This window comes from Carassius auratus, chromosome 23 (assembly GCF_003368295.1).
Source record: "Carassius auratus strain Wakin chromosome 23, ASM336829v1, whole genome shotgun sequence".
NCBI classification, from domain to species: domain Eukaryota; kingdom Metazoa; phylum Chordata; class Actinopteri; order Cypriniformes; family Cyprinidae; genus Carassius; species Carassius auratus.
Genome location: NC_039265.1, coordinates 18,064,178 through 18,085,388, shown reverse-complemented (window position 1 = coordinate 18,085,388; position 21,211 = coordinate 18,064,178). Strand labels below are relative to the sequence as shown.

The 21,211-nt window shown below is 34.7% G+C and overlaps 1 protein-coding gene across 1 annotated transcript in view; it reads left to right on the top strand.

Moving 5' to 3' along the window:
- The window catches only part of LOC113041626 (V-set and transmembrane domain-containing protein 2-like protein), a 38,021-nt gene that overhangs the window by 13,758 nt on the left and 3,052 nt on the right, over nt 1-21,211 (top strand). The window contains exons 2-3 of the mRNA XM_026200259.1: nt 16,453-16,622; nt 20,450-20,494. Coding sequence (XP_026056044.1) covers nt 16,453-16,622; nt 20,450-20,494 — 215 coding nt within the window. The remainder of the gene's footprint in view (nt 1-16,452; nt 16,623-20,449; nt 20,495-21,211) is intronic.

Genomic DNA, 21,211 nt, shown 5'->3' with positions numbered 1-21,211 from the left:
CTGCGGCTGGGCTTTGTCCCGTCACATTATGCTATAGATTGTGGTTTATGAGGCGTTTCTGGAGAGAAATGTGAGCTGATTTGAGGCGCCGAGGGCTGAAGCAGCGGCTCGTGAAGAGATCACTGGTCACTGACAGATCTGTGGGGATGAGAGCCATGCTTTACTACAAGACATGTTTACAATGTGAGAGGACGTGAACCTGAGAAATGATTCAAGCACCATTCACTGTCATTTAAAGCTGCAGGAGACACTTTGGCTGTTCAGCAAGATGCTTGTGTAAAACCAACCTAGTCCAAGAAATAGTTAAGAATCCATTTGTGAGAGGAAAAATGCTCTGAAATTATGTTTAGATGATTGATTGATTAGTATTTGAGATGATAAAACGATAAATTCAACAGTTTTTGGGGTTAATTCAGTTCATGACAAGATCAACAGAGCACAAAAATTATATTTTTTATCATTTTGATGTAAATGAGAGAGAAAAAAGTAGATTATTCCGCCAAAATATTCATGCTGTCTTGTTAATTATGATTTTTATATTGGATATATTTTTTACTATATTGCATATATTCTATATTTTATTTTATTAAGAGCTTAAATATATATATATATATATATATATATATATATATATATATATATATATATATATATATATATATATATATATATATTTTTTTTTTTTTTTTTTTTTTAACACATTAATACTTTTATTCAGCGAGGATGCATTCAATTTGTGGAGTGTCAGTGTCAGTAAAGATATTTATAATGTTAAGAAAAATTTCGGTTTGAAAGAAATGCTGTTCTTTTGAACTTTAAATTCAGCACAGAATTCTGAAATCAAAATATATCACAGTTTCCACAAAAATAGGAAGCAGCACAACTGTTTTCAACATGGATATTAATCAGAAATGTTTCATATTATTCCGATTTCTGAAGATCATGTGACACTGAAGACTGGAGCAATGATGCGGAAAATACAGCTTTACATCACTGGAATAAATTACTTTTTATATATATTACAATATAAAAAAGGTTGCTTTAAATAGTAAAAATATTTCATAATTTTACAGTGTTTTTATTAAAAAAATGCAGCCCATTTGAGCATAAAAACATAATCTTACCAACCCCAAACGTCTGAACAGTGGTTCATTAGACTGGAATTAGCTTTTAATATGAATACGACTTTAATTTTAGATGTTGTTTGCTTTGCATTACTCATTTTTTAATTTTTCATATCTTTTCAGTATTTTCAGACAGAATAATGCCATTCATTCAATCCAGATTCTGTGAGTTTCTTCATTTGCGAGCTGTCACTCGAGCGATCTGTCAAGAAGCCGGTTTATTTTGTTGGGTTCATTAGTGAAGTCCGTTCTAATGAAGCTCTGCTGTGTTTGTGTGTGGCTGAATACTGAAAGTGACACGCTTTCCTTTGCTCTTATTCTTCAGTTCCTTCTCCTCTCTCAGCTTTTGTCTTTCTGCAGCACATTCATGTTCTTTGTGTCACTCGCACGCTGCGAAGGTTTGAAATAATTACGTCTAATTTCCACAGCACTACTGAGGGATGAGCTCGGTTTGTTAAGTCTTTCTCAAAAGATTTCTCTGAAAACACTGATGTTCATCTGGACGTTCATGTATTTGAGGTTTTGCAAATGTTAAATATTTTTAAAGGGATAGTGCACTCAAAATTTCAGATGCTGTTCTTTTCCATGTAATGTTTTAGCATTTGAAAAAATAGCAAGCATAACTACATTTTTATCTTTTTGAAGAAAATGGTTCTCATTCACTAAATGCATGCATGTTTTCAATCAGACATCGATGCTCATTGATGTTCATACGTTAAAGTATTGTGAAAAATTTTGACATTTTGTGTGAATATGTAGTCAACAGGAGCTGTAAAACTCAAAATACATAAAAGCAACATTAATAAAGTTTTTAAGTATGTTTTGTTTAGTGAATTGCAGTTTAAAAAAAACAGTTTTGCTAATTCATTTCTAAGCGAAAGTTTTCCAGCATTGAATAAAAAGATTCAAAAAGCCAGTCACAATCCAGGTTTTTTTTTCTCGCAGTTCTGAGAAAAAAAATTCCTGGATGTTAACTTGCAACCTATAAACTTGAGAGCTTTTGAGAAGAATGGTTTTATTGTAAGTTTATCCAGTAATTTGTAACTGTGAGCAGAGGGAATTGTTTTGTGTTTCCATCATGAAATATGTTAACAAAAAATAAGTTACAGTAATTGTGACTTTATATCAAAATGTATAGTTTGTCTCACATTTCTGAGAGGTGAAAAATTGCAGGTTAGTTCTCAATTGCAAAATATACACTTAAAAATCATTAAATAAAAAATAGAAATAAAAATTTGATTGTGACTTTTTTCACTTTTTACTTATCTGAAAGTTGTAGAAACAAACACAATTCAGATTTGTTTTCATCACAATTCTGGAGAAAAAGCTAATTGCTAAATTGTTAATTTGCAGTTGGAAAAAACTCCCAATTCTGAGAAGAAAAGTCTTATACTTGCAATTGCAAGAAAAAGAGACACAATTATGTTTAAAACTTGGAGAAACTCAGTTTGCATGAAAAATTGTGTTTTAATTTATATCTCACTATTCTTGTTTTATTTTTTTCCCAAATGTGAAAAAAGTCAAGAATTGTTAGATAAAAAGATTTATATTTTTATTCGTTACCAGAAATACATCAAGCATGCAGTGCTAGAGATCCTTTATTTTTTGCTTTTTTTTATTTGCTTTTTTTTCTTCTGTGGAATGAATATTTTGATAAATGCTGCTCTTTATCATGGTTTTTATGTTTCCAACAGTTTTATTCAAATTTGATACAGTCCAGTAATCTAAAAATGCTTTGTGAATCAGTTCAAATGAATCTCTGAAAAGATCCAATGATTCATGTTGTGTAAATGATGTTTGTTTGGATCATTTTTGGAATTTCTTTCTTTCTTTCATTCTTTCAGGTTTTTTTCATGTTTTCTGTCTTTCTTTTTTCAGCTTTTTTCATGCTCTCTTTTTTCTTTCTTTCAGTTTTTGTTCATGTGTTCTGTGTTTCTTTCGTTCTCTCTCTCTCTCTCTCTGGCGTGGTTATCGGTGTGGCAGCTGCATCTGTCTGGTTTGCTTGTGTTCATGGGAAGGTTGCACATGTCCGCGTCGTTCGTCAGTGTCACGCTGAATGTGGCGAGAGCAGGAACAGACACTCGCTCCGCTCTGTTCAGCTCTGGACAGTGTGTTCTCTCTCTCTGTGCTGATCCTCAGGTGGTGGAGCAGGAAGACGGTGGTCAGCTGATCCTCCTGATCTCAGACCAGCTGCAGCGCTGCTTCTGGAAACTCAGCTGTCCCTGAGCCAAACCACCAATTCTTCCACACTTTTGATTTGAGCTCAAGGGAATTATTTACCCTGTGGAGGAAAAATGTGCATTTAGGATTTCATGAATGCTGTGTGTGTGTGTGCTCTTGTTTTTGTGACATATCAGGACACAACTCTGTATAATGACATGTGTATGACACAGGTATTACAAGGAGAGGGTGACTTATGTGTAGAGATGTTCCGATACCCTTTTTCTCTTCCCGATACCGATTCCGATACCTGGGCTCAGGGTATCGGGCGATACCGAGTACTGATCCGATACCAGAACTTGTTGTGATATCGGTGATATTTCCGATACTAGTATCGGAATCAGAATACCTCTACTTATGAGGACATAACCCATGTACCCATTTTTCAAAACGCTTATAAATCATACAGAATTAGTTTTTTTGAGAAAGTAAAAATGCAGAAAGTTTCCTGTGAGGGTTAGGGTTAGGTGTAGGTTTGGTGTAGGGCCAGAGAATATACAGTTTGTACAGTATAAAAACCATTATGGGATGAACACACTTTTCACAAAAACAAACGTGTGTGTGTGTCTGTGTCTGTGTGTGTGTGTGTGTGTGTGTGATAGAGAGAGAGAGAGAGAGAGAGAGAGAGAGAATGAGTGTCAGGGTGTGTGTGTATGTGAGACAAAGAGTGTCTGTCAGCTGAAAAGACTGATTAATCACCAGTTTAGCAATAGCAAGCATGACTAGATTTTTACCAAGGCTGCATTTTAGCAGTAATTCTAATGACTTGAATGACTCTCAAGCTTGCGATTTGATTCGATTTCTGATTCGATTCATTATCGATTATGTTGGACATCTATCAGGTACAGCACATGCATGTTTTTCTCAAAGAAAAAAAACTCAACTAATGTTGTAAAATATACATGAGAGTCAGTTTGTACCACATTACTATAATACTGAAGGTTAAAATTAATGGATTTATATATAAATGCACAAATTACATTCTTAAACTTCAAAATCTAAGTATGAGCGATAGTAATAGTGCTAATGGACTTGAGTAATGCAGTGCTCATGAACGAACATGCAACATCTAAAGCATTGCATTGTGTTATGATGAATCCAGTTTGAGTTTGTCAGTTGTATGTATGTGTCAGGTCTTCATGCTCTGATAAAGAGATTTGATAAAAGGCTAATAAGACTAAATATGAAGATGCTACCTTTTGGTTTTTTGCAGTTTCAAAAATACAAAATTTGATTGAAACGTTTTTTCAAAATTTAATTGAAAGTATTTTCCCTGACACTCTGATTCCAGTATCAGTATCTGACCTTTTATTGTTGCACTTTATTATTATATGTAAGGTCATGTCAATCTGAGTCTTACGAAACAGCAAATGCACACAAACTCCAGCGCTTGTCTGTTGTTTAATTCCCTCTGCTTCATGTCTCACACCGCTGTCCTCCGTCAGCACACAGATGTTCCTCAGATGGAGATGACTCTCGGGTGTTTTTGGGTTGATGGTGAATAATTATCGTCTGTGCTTTTCTCAGGTTTGCTGTTGTCATGGATACATCAGCGAGTGCACTGAAGAAATAAAAGGCATGATGAATTGTGAAGTTTCTCGAATACTGTCCTTGTTTCACTAAAGATTTCTCTTTCTCGGGTCGTGAGTGTCTGCAGTCCTCATAAAGCACACGGTGGCTCTGCAGGAAAGCTGACGTTTTAACGGCACACTTTAAAACCGTCTGAGGTTAACGATTACAGTGTCAGTACAGACGCTTTTATAGTGTCAGAAACATCCAGACTAAACCTTGCCACTACAAAACCTCTCTTGAAGACTATTAACGTCGAATCAGAAAATTGTAGGCAAGACACAACATTGTTTTTCATGCACTAGTCAGTTTTTACACTAAAAAGAAAACATCTGTAAATGTCAATACATTTTAAAGTTTCCTTCTCCCCTTCAGAAGGATTTACATACACCTAACTTAACAGGTTTGCTCCTATCTTTTATTCTGGAGGTTTTTATTGAGGGGTTTGTTTAGTCAATAATTTGTCTGATTTTATTATTGCTCTTTATCTATTTGCATCTGTAGATTTCAATTACAAAACACATCTTTAAAAGTTTTCTTCTCCACTTCAGCAGCACTTGCAAAAACCAAACTTGGCATTTTTATTCCTCTATATATTATTACATTTTTTTACTGAGGGATTTGTTTATATTTCATTCGGACTGATTTTTTATTGCACTGTATTTTTTTTTGCATCTGTAGATTGCATTTACCATATATATCTTTAAAGGCAGTTTAATAAAAAAAGAAGTTTTCTCCATTTCAGCAGCACACCAAGTTTTTACATTTTATTCAAATTTATATACTGAACATTTTTATAGAGGGATTTGTTTATATATCATGCGCCTGGTTTTTATTTCTAAAAATGTATTGAAAACTACTACAAAACTAAAGGCATTTATTAAATAAGTACTTAAACCATAGTCTAGAGTGTAAAGAGATGAGTTTTCAGCTGTCTCTGTTAAATTGTCAGGGAATCAGAATTTGGGATAGAAATGGGAAGATCATTCCAACAGCTAGGAACAGTGAAGGGAAATGTTCTGGAAAGTGGTTTAGTTGCTCTCTGTGATGACGCTCATTAGTAGAAGTTGTGCAGCGTGCTCTGTTAGAAAGGGCCTGGTCTCTCAGATGTTGTGAAATGAAAACCTGCAAGATATAATAGTTTTTGCATTGTGGTCTTTGAACGTCAGCTGGTCATCAAAGATTACACCAAGATTTCACGAAGTTGAAGTTGAGGTAGCTTGAGTGGTCGAAAAGACAAGGAGCTCAGTCTTTCTCTGGTTGAGCTGCAGGTGATACTTACAGGTTTACTAAATATAGATTTATAATATTGTATATAGAACTATGTCTGTATTTATTTTTATATAACATATTAACATAAAAAAGTTCAGCCAGTTTTATTGTGCCATCTTTTTTTAGCGGAATGAAAATGGGTAAAGTTCCCTTGCGAACTTCCTGACGTAAAATACTTTTTTTTTTTTTTTTGGATAACTTTTTTATGTTTTTCGTTAAATATAATAACCTTGATTTCAACAGAAGCAAAACACTGAAATACTGAAAAATGTAAAAATGTACAGTTTTCTGTTCCAGAGACTGTCCAGAATATAGTGCATGTTGTAGCTTGTTATTAGGGCAAAAGCATATTCACACTAGAGGTGCACATTTGACTTTTATGTCTTTCAGTTCATCTCTATATTTGCTATTAACCCTTTGTCAACAAGCTATTTCAGTAGTTATTGCATTGTTGAGATGAACACTGAGGCACTGGCCTACTGTATATGTGCACTTGTGGCATTCATTTACAGTTAATGAGTTAGTGTGTGTGTGTGTGTGTGTGTGTGTGAAGTGTCAGGGGATAATTATAGCTTACCTCCTACTTACACCAGCAAACAAAACCATAATTTGCTTCTGTTCTGTCTCTCATCTGTGCACTGATTCCTGCTGGATTGGTTTGTTGAAAATACAGACGTGTGTGTGTGTGTGGGAGTGTTTCTGAACACACATCTGTCTCGAAACTCGCTGTCTAACATACAGGCAACATCCTGACTGACACAGAAGCTCATAAATAAGTGATTTGAAACTAAAGTGTGCAGCAAAAACAGCACACCGGACACTCGACTCACACTTTACTCATGAAAGAGTTTAGCATTAGCATATTATTGAGCTAATGATGCAATACTGTAATAAACGAAACAAAAACACAGCATACTGTATGTGTTGGGTAAAGCAGTTCATTTTAAAGTAAAGAGCTAAAAGTTTTTATTCAACATTTTTCGCTACTGTGTGACATTTATGCAGAATTGAGATTTATGTATTTATAAATCACCTGACATCTTGGATGAACAGACTTTATTTGTATGCTTATTGTAGCAAAAAATAGTTTATTTGTACTATAATGATAAAAATACAAACACTATTATGGAATGTATTATTTTTTATTACATTGTATCATTTAATTTGTACATTTGATAGTTATTTATATTTTTAATTAAATTAATTTAGCAATACGTTTCAGTAGTAATTCATATTTTAACTGTACCAAAATAAAACTGTAAAATAATAAAAATACATATCACGCAAAGATGTGTAATTCTATTATTTATTCTATTATTTATTATTACATTAGATATTAGTATATGTAATGGATTTAATTATCAGTTAATTAATTTAACATTTAATAATTTCCGGTAATAATCAGTGTTTTGACCATCTTGGATGAATTTATTTATCTTTATTTTAAGTTTTATTTTCAGTATGTTGCTTATACTGTGTCTTTAAGCTTATATTAAAAATATTGTTCATTTTACTATAAGGATAAAAATGCACCAAACACACAATAATGTAATTTAATTTTAAAAGTATATATTTTATTATTACCTCATCATTTAATTTTGTTATTTAATATTTAATTATATTTTATTTTTAATAAATCTACCAATAATTTCAGTATTATAATCAGTATTTTGACTGCCGCTATCATGAAATGTAATACTTTAAATTTTATATTTACATCAGTAAATGCTAAGTAATGCTTGCTTATACTGTATTTTTTTTTAATGCTTATTATAGTAAAAATATTGCAAATTTTTACTAAAAGAATAAAATGCACACACTATTATGTAATTAATTAGGGCTAAATTAAAGCAATAATTTTCAGTGACAAAATCAACAATTTGAGACTGTCTGATTTGTTGTGGGCGGGGCTTTAAAAGAAAGTGGGCGTGTCTAATTGGCCTATTGTGGCAGAAGTTCAGTAAGAGTTGACATCACCTACAGCACTTTTAAGTGTATGTGTGTGTGTGTGTGTGTGTGTGTGTGTTTCTGTCTTTTGTGGCTCACTAGGATTTCTCTCCTCTTGCTCTTCATCTCTTATTTCTCTTCAGTCTTGCCGGCTGCAGGACTTCTGGTCCACCTCCTCTCTTCTCTATTTGACGTCTTTGTCACTTCCTCCTCTCTTCCTCTGCCCTCCCGTTCTCTCTTTTCATCCTGGGTTTTATTATTGTCAGTCGACGGCGTTGTTGTGTATCCTCACGAGAATGAATCCATGCGGCTCTGGAGTGACGGCAGACACTGCTGTGATTCATATCAGCAGATTCAGAGCTGATATAATAACCGAGGATAATGCGTGGCACATTCATCATTCGGAGGGCCCTGTGTGTCCTCCTGTCCTCCCACTGACGCTCTCTTCATAACACAGACCCACCGGCGAGCGATGGAGACAGACGTGATGACCGGCGTGTGTGTGATGATGCAACCGCTGTGAAAACTGCTGAGCTGTGAAGCCCCTGAAACCCTCTACAGTATACACTGGGACGCCTGCTGTTTTTAGGGAAATATTATGCTTGAGACTGCTTTGTACTTTTTTTCCCCTACAGAACAGTATGTTGCATGTAAAATGGCGAAATGTGCAGAATACTAAAAATACTTTTTTTGTTTGGTTTAACTTTATTGTTATTGCCTGAATGCACTGTAAGTGGCTTTGGATAAAAGCGTCTGCTAAATGCATGAATTTAATTTAGTAATTTAATTTAATTGTAGTAAAGGCTGACTGAATGAATGTGTTCAGTGCTTGTCGTGGCTGAATGTGTAACGCGTGACAGTGAGATGTCATGATACACATGAGCAGAGGCAGCGAGCCAAGATTTGACAGCGGCTCTCAGTTGATGTATGAGAAAGTCTCCTGGCATCCTGCTTACCTTAAATCATTTCTATAGGAACTGATGTAGATAGTGTACACTAGATATTGAACAGACAGCTCAGAATCCATCTCGTAAAGATCCTGACCTGGCCAATACTTATTATAATTAAGTAGTTAATCTCATTGATGCCATGAACTCTCCTCAGACATTCTTTTAGGTATGGAGATCTGCAAAAATTAGTAAAGTCTTATTTGACATGTTTGACTAAAAAAAAAAAAAATTAACAAAAATGCATAAATATTTTTTTTTCTTCTGAGAATTAACACTGTATAAGACTTGTTTTTATACATTTTCTTTAAAAACTGTCAGATTTCATGTTTTTTTAATACTTACAATATGTACAGAAAGAGAAAAAATACAATATATAATACACTTTTTATATAATACACTTATATAAAAGATGCATTACTGAATTTTTTTATATCATTACTAGTAAACAAATTTAAAAATTAAGATAAATATTTGGAGAAGTTTACTTAAAAATTTTGTTTTTTGTTTGTTTCTGAAATAAGTCTTTACTGCTGACCATGCAAGGCTGTATTATTTAATACAAAATGCATTTATATTGTGAAATATTATTACAAAAAAATAAGTTCATTTGATTAAAGCCATTTTAAAATGTACTTTATTCCAGTGATAGAAGCTGCAAATATAATATTTTAATATAAAAATAATAATAATATTTAAAAAATAATTTACTGTATTTTTCATCAAATTAATGCAGCCTTGGTGAGCAAAGGAGTTAAATTAACAAAAACACTTATTATTAATTAATTATTACAAACCATTGAGTACTACTCACACACACAATTCTTAATATTAATTAACTGTAAACTACTACTTTTGATTCAGTAAACTCCTAATTTGAAGCTTATTAATAGTTAGTAAGGTAGGTAAGTTATGCAGGCATTAATATGTGACTATGGATCACAAATACAATCAAAAGTAGCACGGGTTTATTTGTAAGAAATAGCTTACAATACATTGTATGGGTCAAAATTATACGTTTATGCCAAAATTCATTAGGATATTAAGTAAAGATCATGTTCAATGAAGATATTTTGTACATTTCGTAACAAAAATATAACAAAACATAATTTGTGACTAGTAATATGCATTGCTAAGAACTTCATTTGGACAACTTTAAAGCTGATTTTCTCAGTATTAGATTTTTTTGCATCCTCAGATTCCAGATTTTCAAATAGTTGCACCTCGGCCAAATATTGACCCTTATGACTGGTTTTGTGGTCCAGGGTCACATATGTGTGCCTGTACACTAGTAATACACATGCTAGTTATAGAGAGAATTGGTCCTTTTTTAAACGTATTACTTTATGTATGATTCTGATTAATATTAAATTACTCAAATTAAATGTGAAAATGTCCCATATTTGTGATGAGTGATGACGAGCAGGAAAAGATCATGCAATGCATCTTGTATTAGTTCATAATCCATCATGTGAAAGAATGTGCTTGTGCATGTAAACATGTGAGTCGATGGGATTTCGTGATAGCTGTGCGTGTGTTAGATTTCTCTTTTGTGTTTCAGAGCATCTGAGAGCGTACGGCGCTTTGATCTAAACTCAATCAACCAGAGATTCAGATTTCAAAGAGACCTGCCGCATGCTTCTTCAGCTGAGTGTCTCCCTGACATGACCCTGACCCCCCTCCGCCGAGATCTTTAGGGCTTTCCCTCTCGTCTGCTCGAGAGCGGCTGGGTCTCATTACAGAGTTAGCTGGGCTGATGGACTGGGTCGACCGCTGAAGGCGTCCTCTCTGCCTCTGATAGAGAGACGCTGATTATGCGCCTGTCGCTCTTGTATCTGATCTGCCTTTTTCTGTTCCCTGTGAAATAACGAGGCCCCAGGACCCCAATTATAATATGCAGATCGGCTAGCAGTAATTACAGAGAGCGTCATCTTCGTCCCAGAGAGACTGCGGCTCGCATCACAACAGCTTTTGTGCAGAGAAAAATCCATCCATCTATCTATCTGTCTGTCTGTCTGTCTGTCTATCTATCTATCTATCTATCAATATGACTATTTCTATCTATCTGTCTGTCTGTCTGTTTATCTATCTATCCATCCATCCATCCATCTATCTATCATCTATCCATCCATCTATCCATCCATCCATCAATCAATCCATCCATCCATTCATCTATCTATCCATCCATCCATCATCCATTTATCCATCCATCCATCCATCCATCCATCCATCTGTCATCCATCCATCTATCCATCCATCCATCCATCTGTCTTTCCATCCGTCCTTCCATCTGTCCATCTATCCATCCATTCATCTATCTATCCATCCATCCATTCATCTATCTGTCCATCCATCCATTCATCTATCCATCCATCCATCATCCATTTATCCATCCATTCATCTATCCATCATCAATCCATCTATCCATGCATCTTTCCATCCATCTGTCTTTCCATTCGTCCTTCCATCTGTCCATCTATCCATCCATTCATCTATCTATCCATCCATCCATCATACATCTATCCATTCATCTATCCATCCATCCATTCATCATACATCTATCCATTCATCTATCCATCCATTCATCTCTCCATCCATCTATCTATCCATCCATCCATCTATCCATCAATTAATCCATCCATCCATCCATTCATTATACATCCATCCATCTATCCATCCATCCATCCATCCATCCATCCATCCATTCATCTATCCATCCATCCATACATTCATCTATCCATCCATCCATCATTCATCTATCCATCCATCCATCTATCCATCTGTCCATCCATCCATCTACCATCCATCTTTCCATCCATCTGTCTTTCCATCCGTCCTTCCATCTGTCCATCCATCCATCCATTCATCTATCCATCCATCCATCATACATCTATCCATTCATCTATCCATCCGTCCATCCATCCATTCATCTCTCCATCCATCTATCTATCCATTTTTCCATCAATCCATCTATCCATCTTTCCATCAATCCATCCATTTTTCCAATCCATCTATCTATTCATGTGTCCATCCATCTATCCATCCGTCTGTCCATCTATCAATCCATCTATCCATCTGTCCATTCATCCATCAATCTATCATTGCATTTGTGCAAGTGAAAAATACACTGGACTGCTAGAGTTTTATCCTGAAGAAAAGCTGATTGAAGTAAAGAAGCTGCAGCCGTGCACTTGCTAGAGATAGTTGTAGATGGTTTCTTACTGGTCTGAAAGTGAAAAGAGTTCAGTCTCAAGTCTCTGTGATATTCTGGTCTTTAGATTTGAAACCCTCATTGGTTTAATGATAACAGAGTGTAAATCTTTGCCTATTGAGATGTGTTTTTTAAAGCTCAAGTGGTGGAATCTTAAACATTACTAATTTTCTTTTTAAAGCAGCAATATCAAACCATAAAAAAATAATCTGAAAATTGGTTTAAAGAAATTGCTGTGTGGATTTTAAGGTTTTATTTTGGCTTTCATTAGTTTTTATGTGAACGAAAGCATTAGCTATCACTCGGTCATCATATATTTGTTCATTACGCTTGATATGATATCAACTCATTTTACAAATTATGAACAAATATCTTATCTCCAGGCTGTGATTGGAGCGTGGACAGATTTCCCAGCATGCCTTTTGTTTGGACGGAAGTCCTGGGTACCCCCTCGTGGGTTTGACAGCGGCCCCCACTGCGTCAGCAGCCGTTTGAATGGGATTATGGGTAAATGAAGAGGCGCTCTGGAGGAAGCGTTTAAGAGGATTTGGGTGTGTTATTAGCCATATGTGGAGGGATTCTGCTCATCACGTCTTCATCTCACACAGAGCTGGTTTGAGCAGCACGTTACCACACATCACGTGTGTTCAGAACAAAACTGGACCGAACTCTTTCTCATACCGTGTTTTTAATGCATTCACACTAATGTCCAAAAGATTGGGGTCGGTTAGATATTTTAAAGTTTTTGAAAGAAGTCTCTTCTGCTCACCAAAGCTGCAATTATTGATAAAAAATACAGTAAAAATTTTACAATTCTTAATTATTATTACAATTTCAAATTCTGTTACATATCCTGCGATATGAAAGATAAACCTTTGAGTGATAGTTTTATTTTATACTTAAAAACTTGCATGAAAGGTTTTGTTGTATTTTGTTACATTATTTATTAAAACACCAAAGTTTGGTGCAGAAAATTGCATGTGAAGCTAACAAATAATTTTAAATAATGTTGAGTAACATTAAATGTGAAATTTTGGAAGTTTAGAAAGATTGAAGTATTTATAGTGTTTAATATTTTATAGTATTTTAGTATAATACTATAATAAAAAAAGTATTTTCTTGTGAAACACTAATAATATTTGTTTTATTTACTTGCAACAAAATTTCATGTGAAATTTTGAAGTACAAAAACTATATTATCAAATAGTATTTTATTGTAAAACATACTCTGAGAATTCTGCCATGCAAAGGCAAAAGACCGTAACTTCGTTATTAGTTATAAATTAGTTATTGATATTTTTTGGGACATTCAAGACATCCTTTATCATGCAAAAGTATGCTGAGTCAATTTTCTATTGGTTTCCCAAAAAATAATGGGTTGTCTTAACCGTAACTTCGAAAAGTCTTGGAGAAACCAAGGCAAGTTCTGCCTTTGTTTAGAGGCTCGTCAATATGAAGTTTCGGTGCTTATAAATGTTCTGCCTTTGTTTTACTGTCAATTAAAGTCTACTGCATTTTTGTGTTACTTGTATATTTTCATGCATCTGATCTGTCACTGAACCACTTTATTAGACAAACAAATTAGATCAGATGTGGACTCAAACCGTATTATGTAGTGTGATCAATCATAAGATCAGTTCTAACAGTTTGTAATTAAATCCATATTCTACCTTTTCTTGTAACCTGATAAAAATCAATCCACGGCGATAAACGTCACCGGAGTTGTTTAATCCACAATCATTCTGAGCATTATTCCTGCTAGCTGGCTGCCGTTCACATCAATCCACAAGTCATTCTTTTAGGTTAAGCTATTTCCTTCAAGTCAATATAAAAAAGTAATCATGCCATGTCTAGTATTCTTTTGTTACTGAGCATAGCATATAAATAGTTTGGGAAACAGTATCCACTCACACGTTTCAAATTTAGTCTGTTTGTTACAGTACAAAAAACAATAAAATCTCATTTAGTATATGCGATAGCGTATGAGACAGCCCATGATCAATAGATTTTATAAAGGTGTTGAAAATAAATGGTTATCAGCAACCAAATAGTGATAATGTGGAAGTTACTGCCTTTTGCCTTTGTAGGGGTAAAATCTATTTTGAGCTCACAATTTTTTATTTAGATAATCTTCATTACTAAAACTAAAATTATCTAATTGCAAATTTCCACTGTCCTACCTATAATTAATTTGGCTGGACAAACAGTTTCACACACAAGTTAAGGTCGTTTACTTTTGTAGGGCAGAAATTGTTTTATCTACAACTTTGAAAATCATTTTGTACAGTGAATGTCAGGTTTGTGTTGTTCAAAGCCTAGATTAGCTGTGTATATATGAAATATCTTCCAGGGTTTCATCACTTTCTTGGCCGAGGACGGTCAGGTGTGAGCGAACGCCAAGCGCTTTCTCTTTGAAGTGTGCGCATCACTTCCTGCAGGGCTTGATAAGAGAGAGTCCCGCTGCTGGAGAAATGATGCCTCCACACTGATTTGCTCTCATTCTGACGCGTCTCTTCTGTGGTTCGGCTGGTGGACGGAGTCATATCTTTTGAGCTTTGACGGGAAGGATAATTGAATTGTGTTTGTCTGAAGCTTGTTTCACTCACCGGTTCTGTCGTGGGAAACGCTGCACTTGAGAGTTTCGCTCGTTCACTTCTGAGAACAACTCTATCCGGTGGCCAGATGCTTGTTTACTTGCGATAACTCTCTGAACGCTGGCTGATAACTCCAGATCTGATGTTGGCCGTTCAGGTTGATGGCGTTGGGCGTTTTCCAAAATGTTATCTGAGATGATAACAGCATCTTGAAAAGGAGAGAAGATTGAGTTGTTGGCTTTTCTGTTGCAATCTAGATTTGGTCTAAACACAAATACGAGGTGTCTTGAGTTGTTAAAGAGGTTCCACTTTTATAATAGTACAGAGAAGATGTTTAGATGTTAAAGGGATTGTTCTACCAAAAAATAAAGTTCTGTTCCTTGTTTACTCCGCCTCATTCTTCTGTGAAACTCAAAAGGAGATGTTTTGCAGAATGTTCACGCTGTTCTTCATAAACTAAATTAGAACTGAAACCCTAAAAATGAAACTAAAGCACAACTAATGAAGTCTTGTGCATTATATTTCAGGTCTTTTAAATAAAATAAAATAAAAGATTGCTGAGTGCAGTGAACGGACTTCAGTGTGAATTCTATTTGTCAAATTCTATTTATAGTTGTTCTTATTTTGTTTTTTTCTGGCTTGATGCAAGGTCAATATAGTTAACTAAAAACATCAAGACAAAGGAATAAAAAAATGAAATAAGATTTTTACTAGATCATGTAAACTGGAAAGACTGGCTATCGTAATATCAGCGTCAGGTAAGATTACTCACGTTAATTTCTGAACTAAACTACAGAATGTTTTAATTACATATGTACTTTTATTAAAATAAAACATGGGTTTACTACAAATAAATAAAAAAAGAAACCACGGATTAACATGGTTTTGCTACTAGCTTTTCCAATGCTATTTTTGTAGTAAAACTGATTATGCTAATGGTAATCAATCTGAATAACTATAGCCTGCGCAATGCACGCATACAGAGCGCGTGATCTCTGAAACGCTCTAATGTCCAAAACAGACCCTCCCACCTCTGAGATGTTAGTCCCATCCAAATTGGTACATGAAAATCGCAGATATCAGGTGATAAGAATCGAAACTCAAACGTGGTTTAGAAAACTAATCCCGTCCGAACAGGAGTTTTGTCAACACAAAAGCACATTCTGTGTGATACGAGTGCTTCACATGTGAACGGTTAATTGCGTGCATCGACATGCGTTTGGATCATTCTTTTCTCTTTCCTGTTATCATTGGCATATTGTCAAAGCGTCCAATTCTAACATTCACTAAGCTTTCTTTTCAAAATCGCGATTCCTTGATTTCTAAAAAAATACAATCGTGGCAAAACATTAAATTCGAACTAATCGATAAAATCTGAAAAATCGGGTAAATAATACTATTAATGGAAAGTCTAAAGACTAAGAGTTTAAACTTCGGTTTCTTTGTCTTGAGCAACCCAACATGCCATGGACTGGTGTTCGGAGCTCGTTTAAAACAATCACTGTTGGGATTTTCATTGGCGCCGCTGAACGCTTCATCGTAACTAATCGGTGTTTGTTGTCCTGCAGCGGTGTTCACTGAGGTCCCTCATGACATCACGGCGCGGAGCGGGCAGGACGTGGAGATGGCCTGCTCCTTCAGAGGCGCCGGATCGCCCTCCTACTCGCTGGAGATCCAGTGGTGGTACATCAGGAACCACAGAGAATGGACCGACAAGCAGACGTGGAGCACCAATCAGGTACAGGTGATAGCGATTAAGTGATTGATGAAGTCGTGTGTGTCGTTGAGAAGAGGAGCGATGCTTTACTCAATGATCAGAGAAACCATTTGCACTTGCTGGAGCAGAAAACAGGTGAACAAGTCCCAGTTGCACACTGAACCCCAGCCACAGTTAGAGACGAAGGGATGTACCGTTTACACCAGACAGAAAGACACCACCCTGAACACTAGAAACTACTGAAAACCTGAGCAACTGCGTAAAAACCCAAACACTCAAACACCTAGCACCACCCACAACACCAATACATATCAATATGTTTGCATTTGCATTGAAATAATAAAAAACATGATTTCCTTTTGCCCATTAAAACAACAACAACAACAAAAACAATTTAGATTAAACAGCTAATTTAAGCAATTTAAAAAAAAAAATCAAGTGATCACTTAATTGCTTTTTATTAAAGGAACACATGTAGGCCTGTATGTATCTGACTTAGTGCAAAACAAGTACAAATAGTGCATTCTGTCAACTTTTTAGTGCATGCAATTCACAATTTAAACTATGCAACTGAGATAAGTATTTAATTTACATTTTTTAGTCTGTCAACTGTCTGCAGTTTTAGTGTCCCACTAAAAACCCTCTCGGATGGGGAGCTAGTTGCTAAAGCACATAGCTATTTCTTATATATTAATATATATTCAAGATTTGTATTCAGGATATATAAAGCTGGTAAATATAACAGTGAAATTCCCTAATAGTAATTCCAAACGGCCATAGTCTATGTCTCTCTATTCAAAACATCAGCGGTCGAGTAAGTGCATTTATTCAGCCATCACAAGATCTGTATCGCTAACAATACAGACGAGATCTCCGCTCAGTGTCAGTGTTTGGGGATTAGATCTGATCCAGAAAACATAATGTTATTAAGATCATAATCCCAGCGTTCTGTCAGCCCTTAACCTGCCTGCAATTACTATTACTAACAATACACACAACAACATGATGGGCAGCGGCCCACTGTCACACGCCTGCAATTATACGGCCATTTCCTCTTCCTGTCTGCACTCGTGCCAGTCAAACACAGCGGCCTATTTTAGGAGACTGAGAGAGAGAGGGTTCAGCACACACACACACACACACACACACACGTTAATAACCAGCTGTCAATCAAAGGCTTCAGCTGCACAGCATCACCTGCATGAACACAGTCAATCACAGACAGCATGAGAAATTCAATACATTTCTATCGATGAAATACAGTAAGTGTGGACACTTAAAACATCTGAAGGGCTGCCTTATATATCAAAATACCACAGCAGCTGTCATTTATTGTAAAGATAGATACACAATTAGACATTACAAGCAAAATATTCGACAGAAGGACACTGGTTGGGGTAGAAATGATCAAACAATAGATCTAGTGTTGACAATGAAGACTAAAAATCACTAGAACTAGAGTCATAGAGATATTGAGATGTTTTAAGTGTTCAATTGGTGCTGCTTTGTTATTAGTGGGTACATCAGTATTATATTAGGATTTATCAGGGTGTTTCTTCAACTGTGGGGTGTGTTTGATCCTGTGGACTTTTAGAACATTTAAATAGTCTTAAATTATTTAAATTGTCAAGAGTGGACATGCATAATTATTCAAAATGAAATGCAATGTGGCTTTGTGCATATAATATAACAAATTGCAGACTATTTTAATTAAATACATATAAAAAATATTAATACAATTATGAAAAAAAATAATATTACAAAACATATTACAATTGGTAATGTTCCTTATTTAATATTTTATTTGATTATTGTTGTTATTATTATATTAATAAATGATCACAACATTTGGGGCAGATTTGTGCACCCTTGTAAACAAAGCACAGCAAACCTGCTGATTTTTTTTTTTTTTTTCTTTTGTGAATTGCATTTTAAATCCCAATCAGTTTTTCCCCCTAAATCTTGCAGCTGTAAACATACATAACATACTTTTTTTTTGTATGAAAGTTGAATTTATGATTCCACAAATGTCATTACCACATCTGAAAACTTTAACATTCTTATTGATTAACTTTTTTATTTCTATAAAATAACCATTTCAATCTAATTCTATAGTTTACATTGTATATCCTAAATTAAATATTTGTATTATTATTTTTTTGCATCATTTGATCAGATTACATCTTCATTAGAAATAATGCATAATAAATGTTGTTCTTGATACCTCTTATATATATATATAGTTTATGCCCGAAAGTCTGGATCTAGGACCAATAAATAAATTAATAAATAATAAATAAATAAATAAAAATCTAAACATGCAAGATTTTTAAAAAGTATTGCGAATAAATGAGAGCTTTCCATTGTGGTTTGAATAAAACCACAGGGACGAACGAGTGGCCAGAGCTGAAGAAACAGAAACATGAGGTGAGCGGAGGAGAGTCTGAAGCAGGTAACAGTCCACACAACATTAATCACAGCCGGGAGAAAGAGCTGCAGGTTCCCCAGAGAGAGAGAGAGGGAGAGAGAGAGAAGAGAGGGAGAGGGAGAGAGAGAGTGAGAGAGGGAGAGAGAGAGAGAGAGAGAGAGAGAGAAAGAGAGAGATGGCAAGGCTTCCTGCTGCGAACTCAAGATGCTTTTAATTGGACGGAGGGATGAAAAAGAAACTCTTGCTCACCTTTGCGTCATGCATTATTCATGAAGGACCCTTGAGGATCCGCCGCGGCCGGTTAAGATCACATGACACAGAACCAACATCTCACTCCAGAACACTGTGTGTGTGTGTGTGTGTGTGTGTGTGACTGTGTGTGTGTTCTAATGTCCAGCTGCTGTTTGTTTCACTCATAATAACTGCATTGGACACATGAATATTCTCTGTAGAATGACCAACATTTAAAGAATAATTCAACAAAAAAATGTACATTATTTTATATTTTGTGCCATATTTGACTGTGAATGGTTTAGGAACTTGTGGGTGAGTAAATAATGAAAATGATTTTAATTTGGGGTTGAACTGTAACTTTAACACTTACGAAGTACAGTAAAATGTAAACGTTTAGCTGAGAAATAAGAAGATGAATGTTTTATATGACATTTTGTGATCAAATCAAAGACACAGGCATCTACTAAAGAAACATCAGGCACTAAAGCAACTTGCATGTCTTCAAATGTTTTACTTTGTCTCTTGGGAAGCTGCTGAATCTGAAATATGAGAAAATGTCCAAATAACAGTGATACATTTTTTATTTTTTATATGTGAAATAACCACTTTGCCACAGGAAAAAAATGATGTAACTGCAAATTAAAATACAATTTAATGTGTTGCGTTTCAACCTAATGTTTGTATGCTGTTCATATTTTAGTTTGTTGTAATAATGAATTTGTCATAATATATTTAATTTGGTTTATTGTTTGCTTTTATCACTTTAGGGTGATAAAATAAATATCACAAGTAATTTTATCAGAGTTCAGAATATTTAAGATCAGACAAATGTATACTAAAAATAAGTAATTCAGAAATGAAAACAATGAAAATTAATATATTTATAGTTATAAATATGAATATATAGTTATAAATGAGAATGCATATGTAGATGCAAATCTAAATATGTTGATTTGATGCATAATTGAGTGCTATTTTAGCACCACTTATATGCTTTTATAGGTATTTTATTTTTAGTTTATATAGTTTTAGTTATTTTGGGATGTGAAGTTAAACTAGACAGAATTAGAAATGTTGCTTTTGCAACTAGCTGAAAGAAAATACAATTTCATTGATTATTTTTGTAGTTAATTATAGTAACTCTAATATGACTAGAAGTGTTGTTTTGTTGTTTTTTTCATTGCAGGTGGTGCCGCAGAATGAGATGGCAAAGGACGCCACCAAAATCAGTGTAAGTGTGTGACGTGTGTCGTCTCTCGTGTTCGTTCACTGCTCGGCGAGAGAACGTGAAAATGAGTGTTTGTCAGGGTGAATAACTGGAGCGTGCAAACACAACATCACACTCGCTTGGGCTAAAGGGGATTTGTTTGGTGACTTGTTGAGCCGCTGCAGGCTGTGTGTGTGTGTGTGTGTGTGTGTGTGTGTGTGTGATTGTGCCGCAGGTGATCATAACTGAGCTCATATTCAGATCAGCTGTATGGATATCAGTGTGATAGTGTGTAAAGCAGCAGTTAATGCTCAGCAACAAAATTCATGAACATTTGTGCTCAACTAAAGGGAAATATTCCCAGAATAAACCAGAACAGGATCATTCACTTCTTTGTAACAATTCACACAAGTAATATTTTACAGCTTGGAATAATTTGAGGAAAAAACTGAATTGTATTTCCCCCCCGTGTATTTGTTTTAATTTGAATACATTTTAATTCATTTAATGATTCTTTTTATATTTTTAAGCTTTAGTCTTTGCTGTTTTTGTTATTATGAGTAGTATTACTAATATTAAATTTAATGGAAAAAATATATTTTTAAACAGTATATATGTAAAATTACAAGTCTCATATCTTTTATTTTTACGTTAAACCATCAAGCTTTTTTTTCCAAATCATTGTTTTGTCAGCATCATTGAGATTATATCAGTTTTTTAAATTGGTCTTAAATTTTTTTA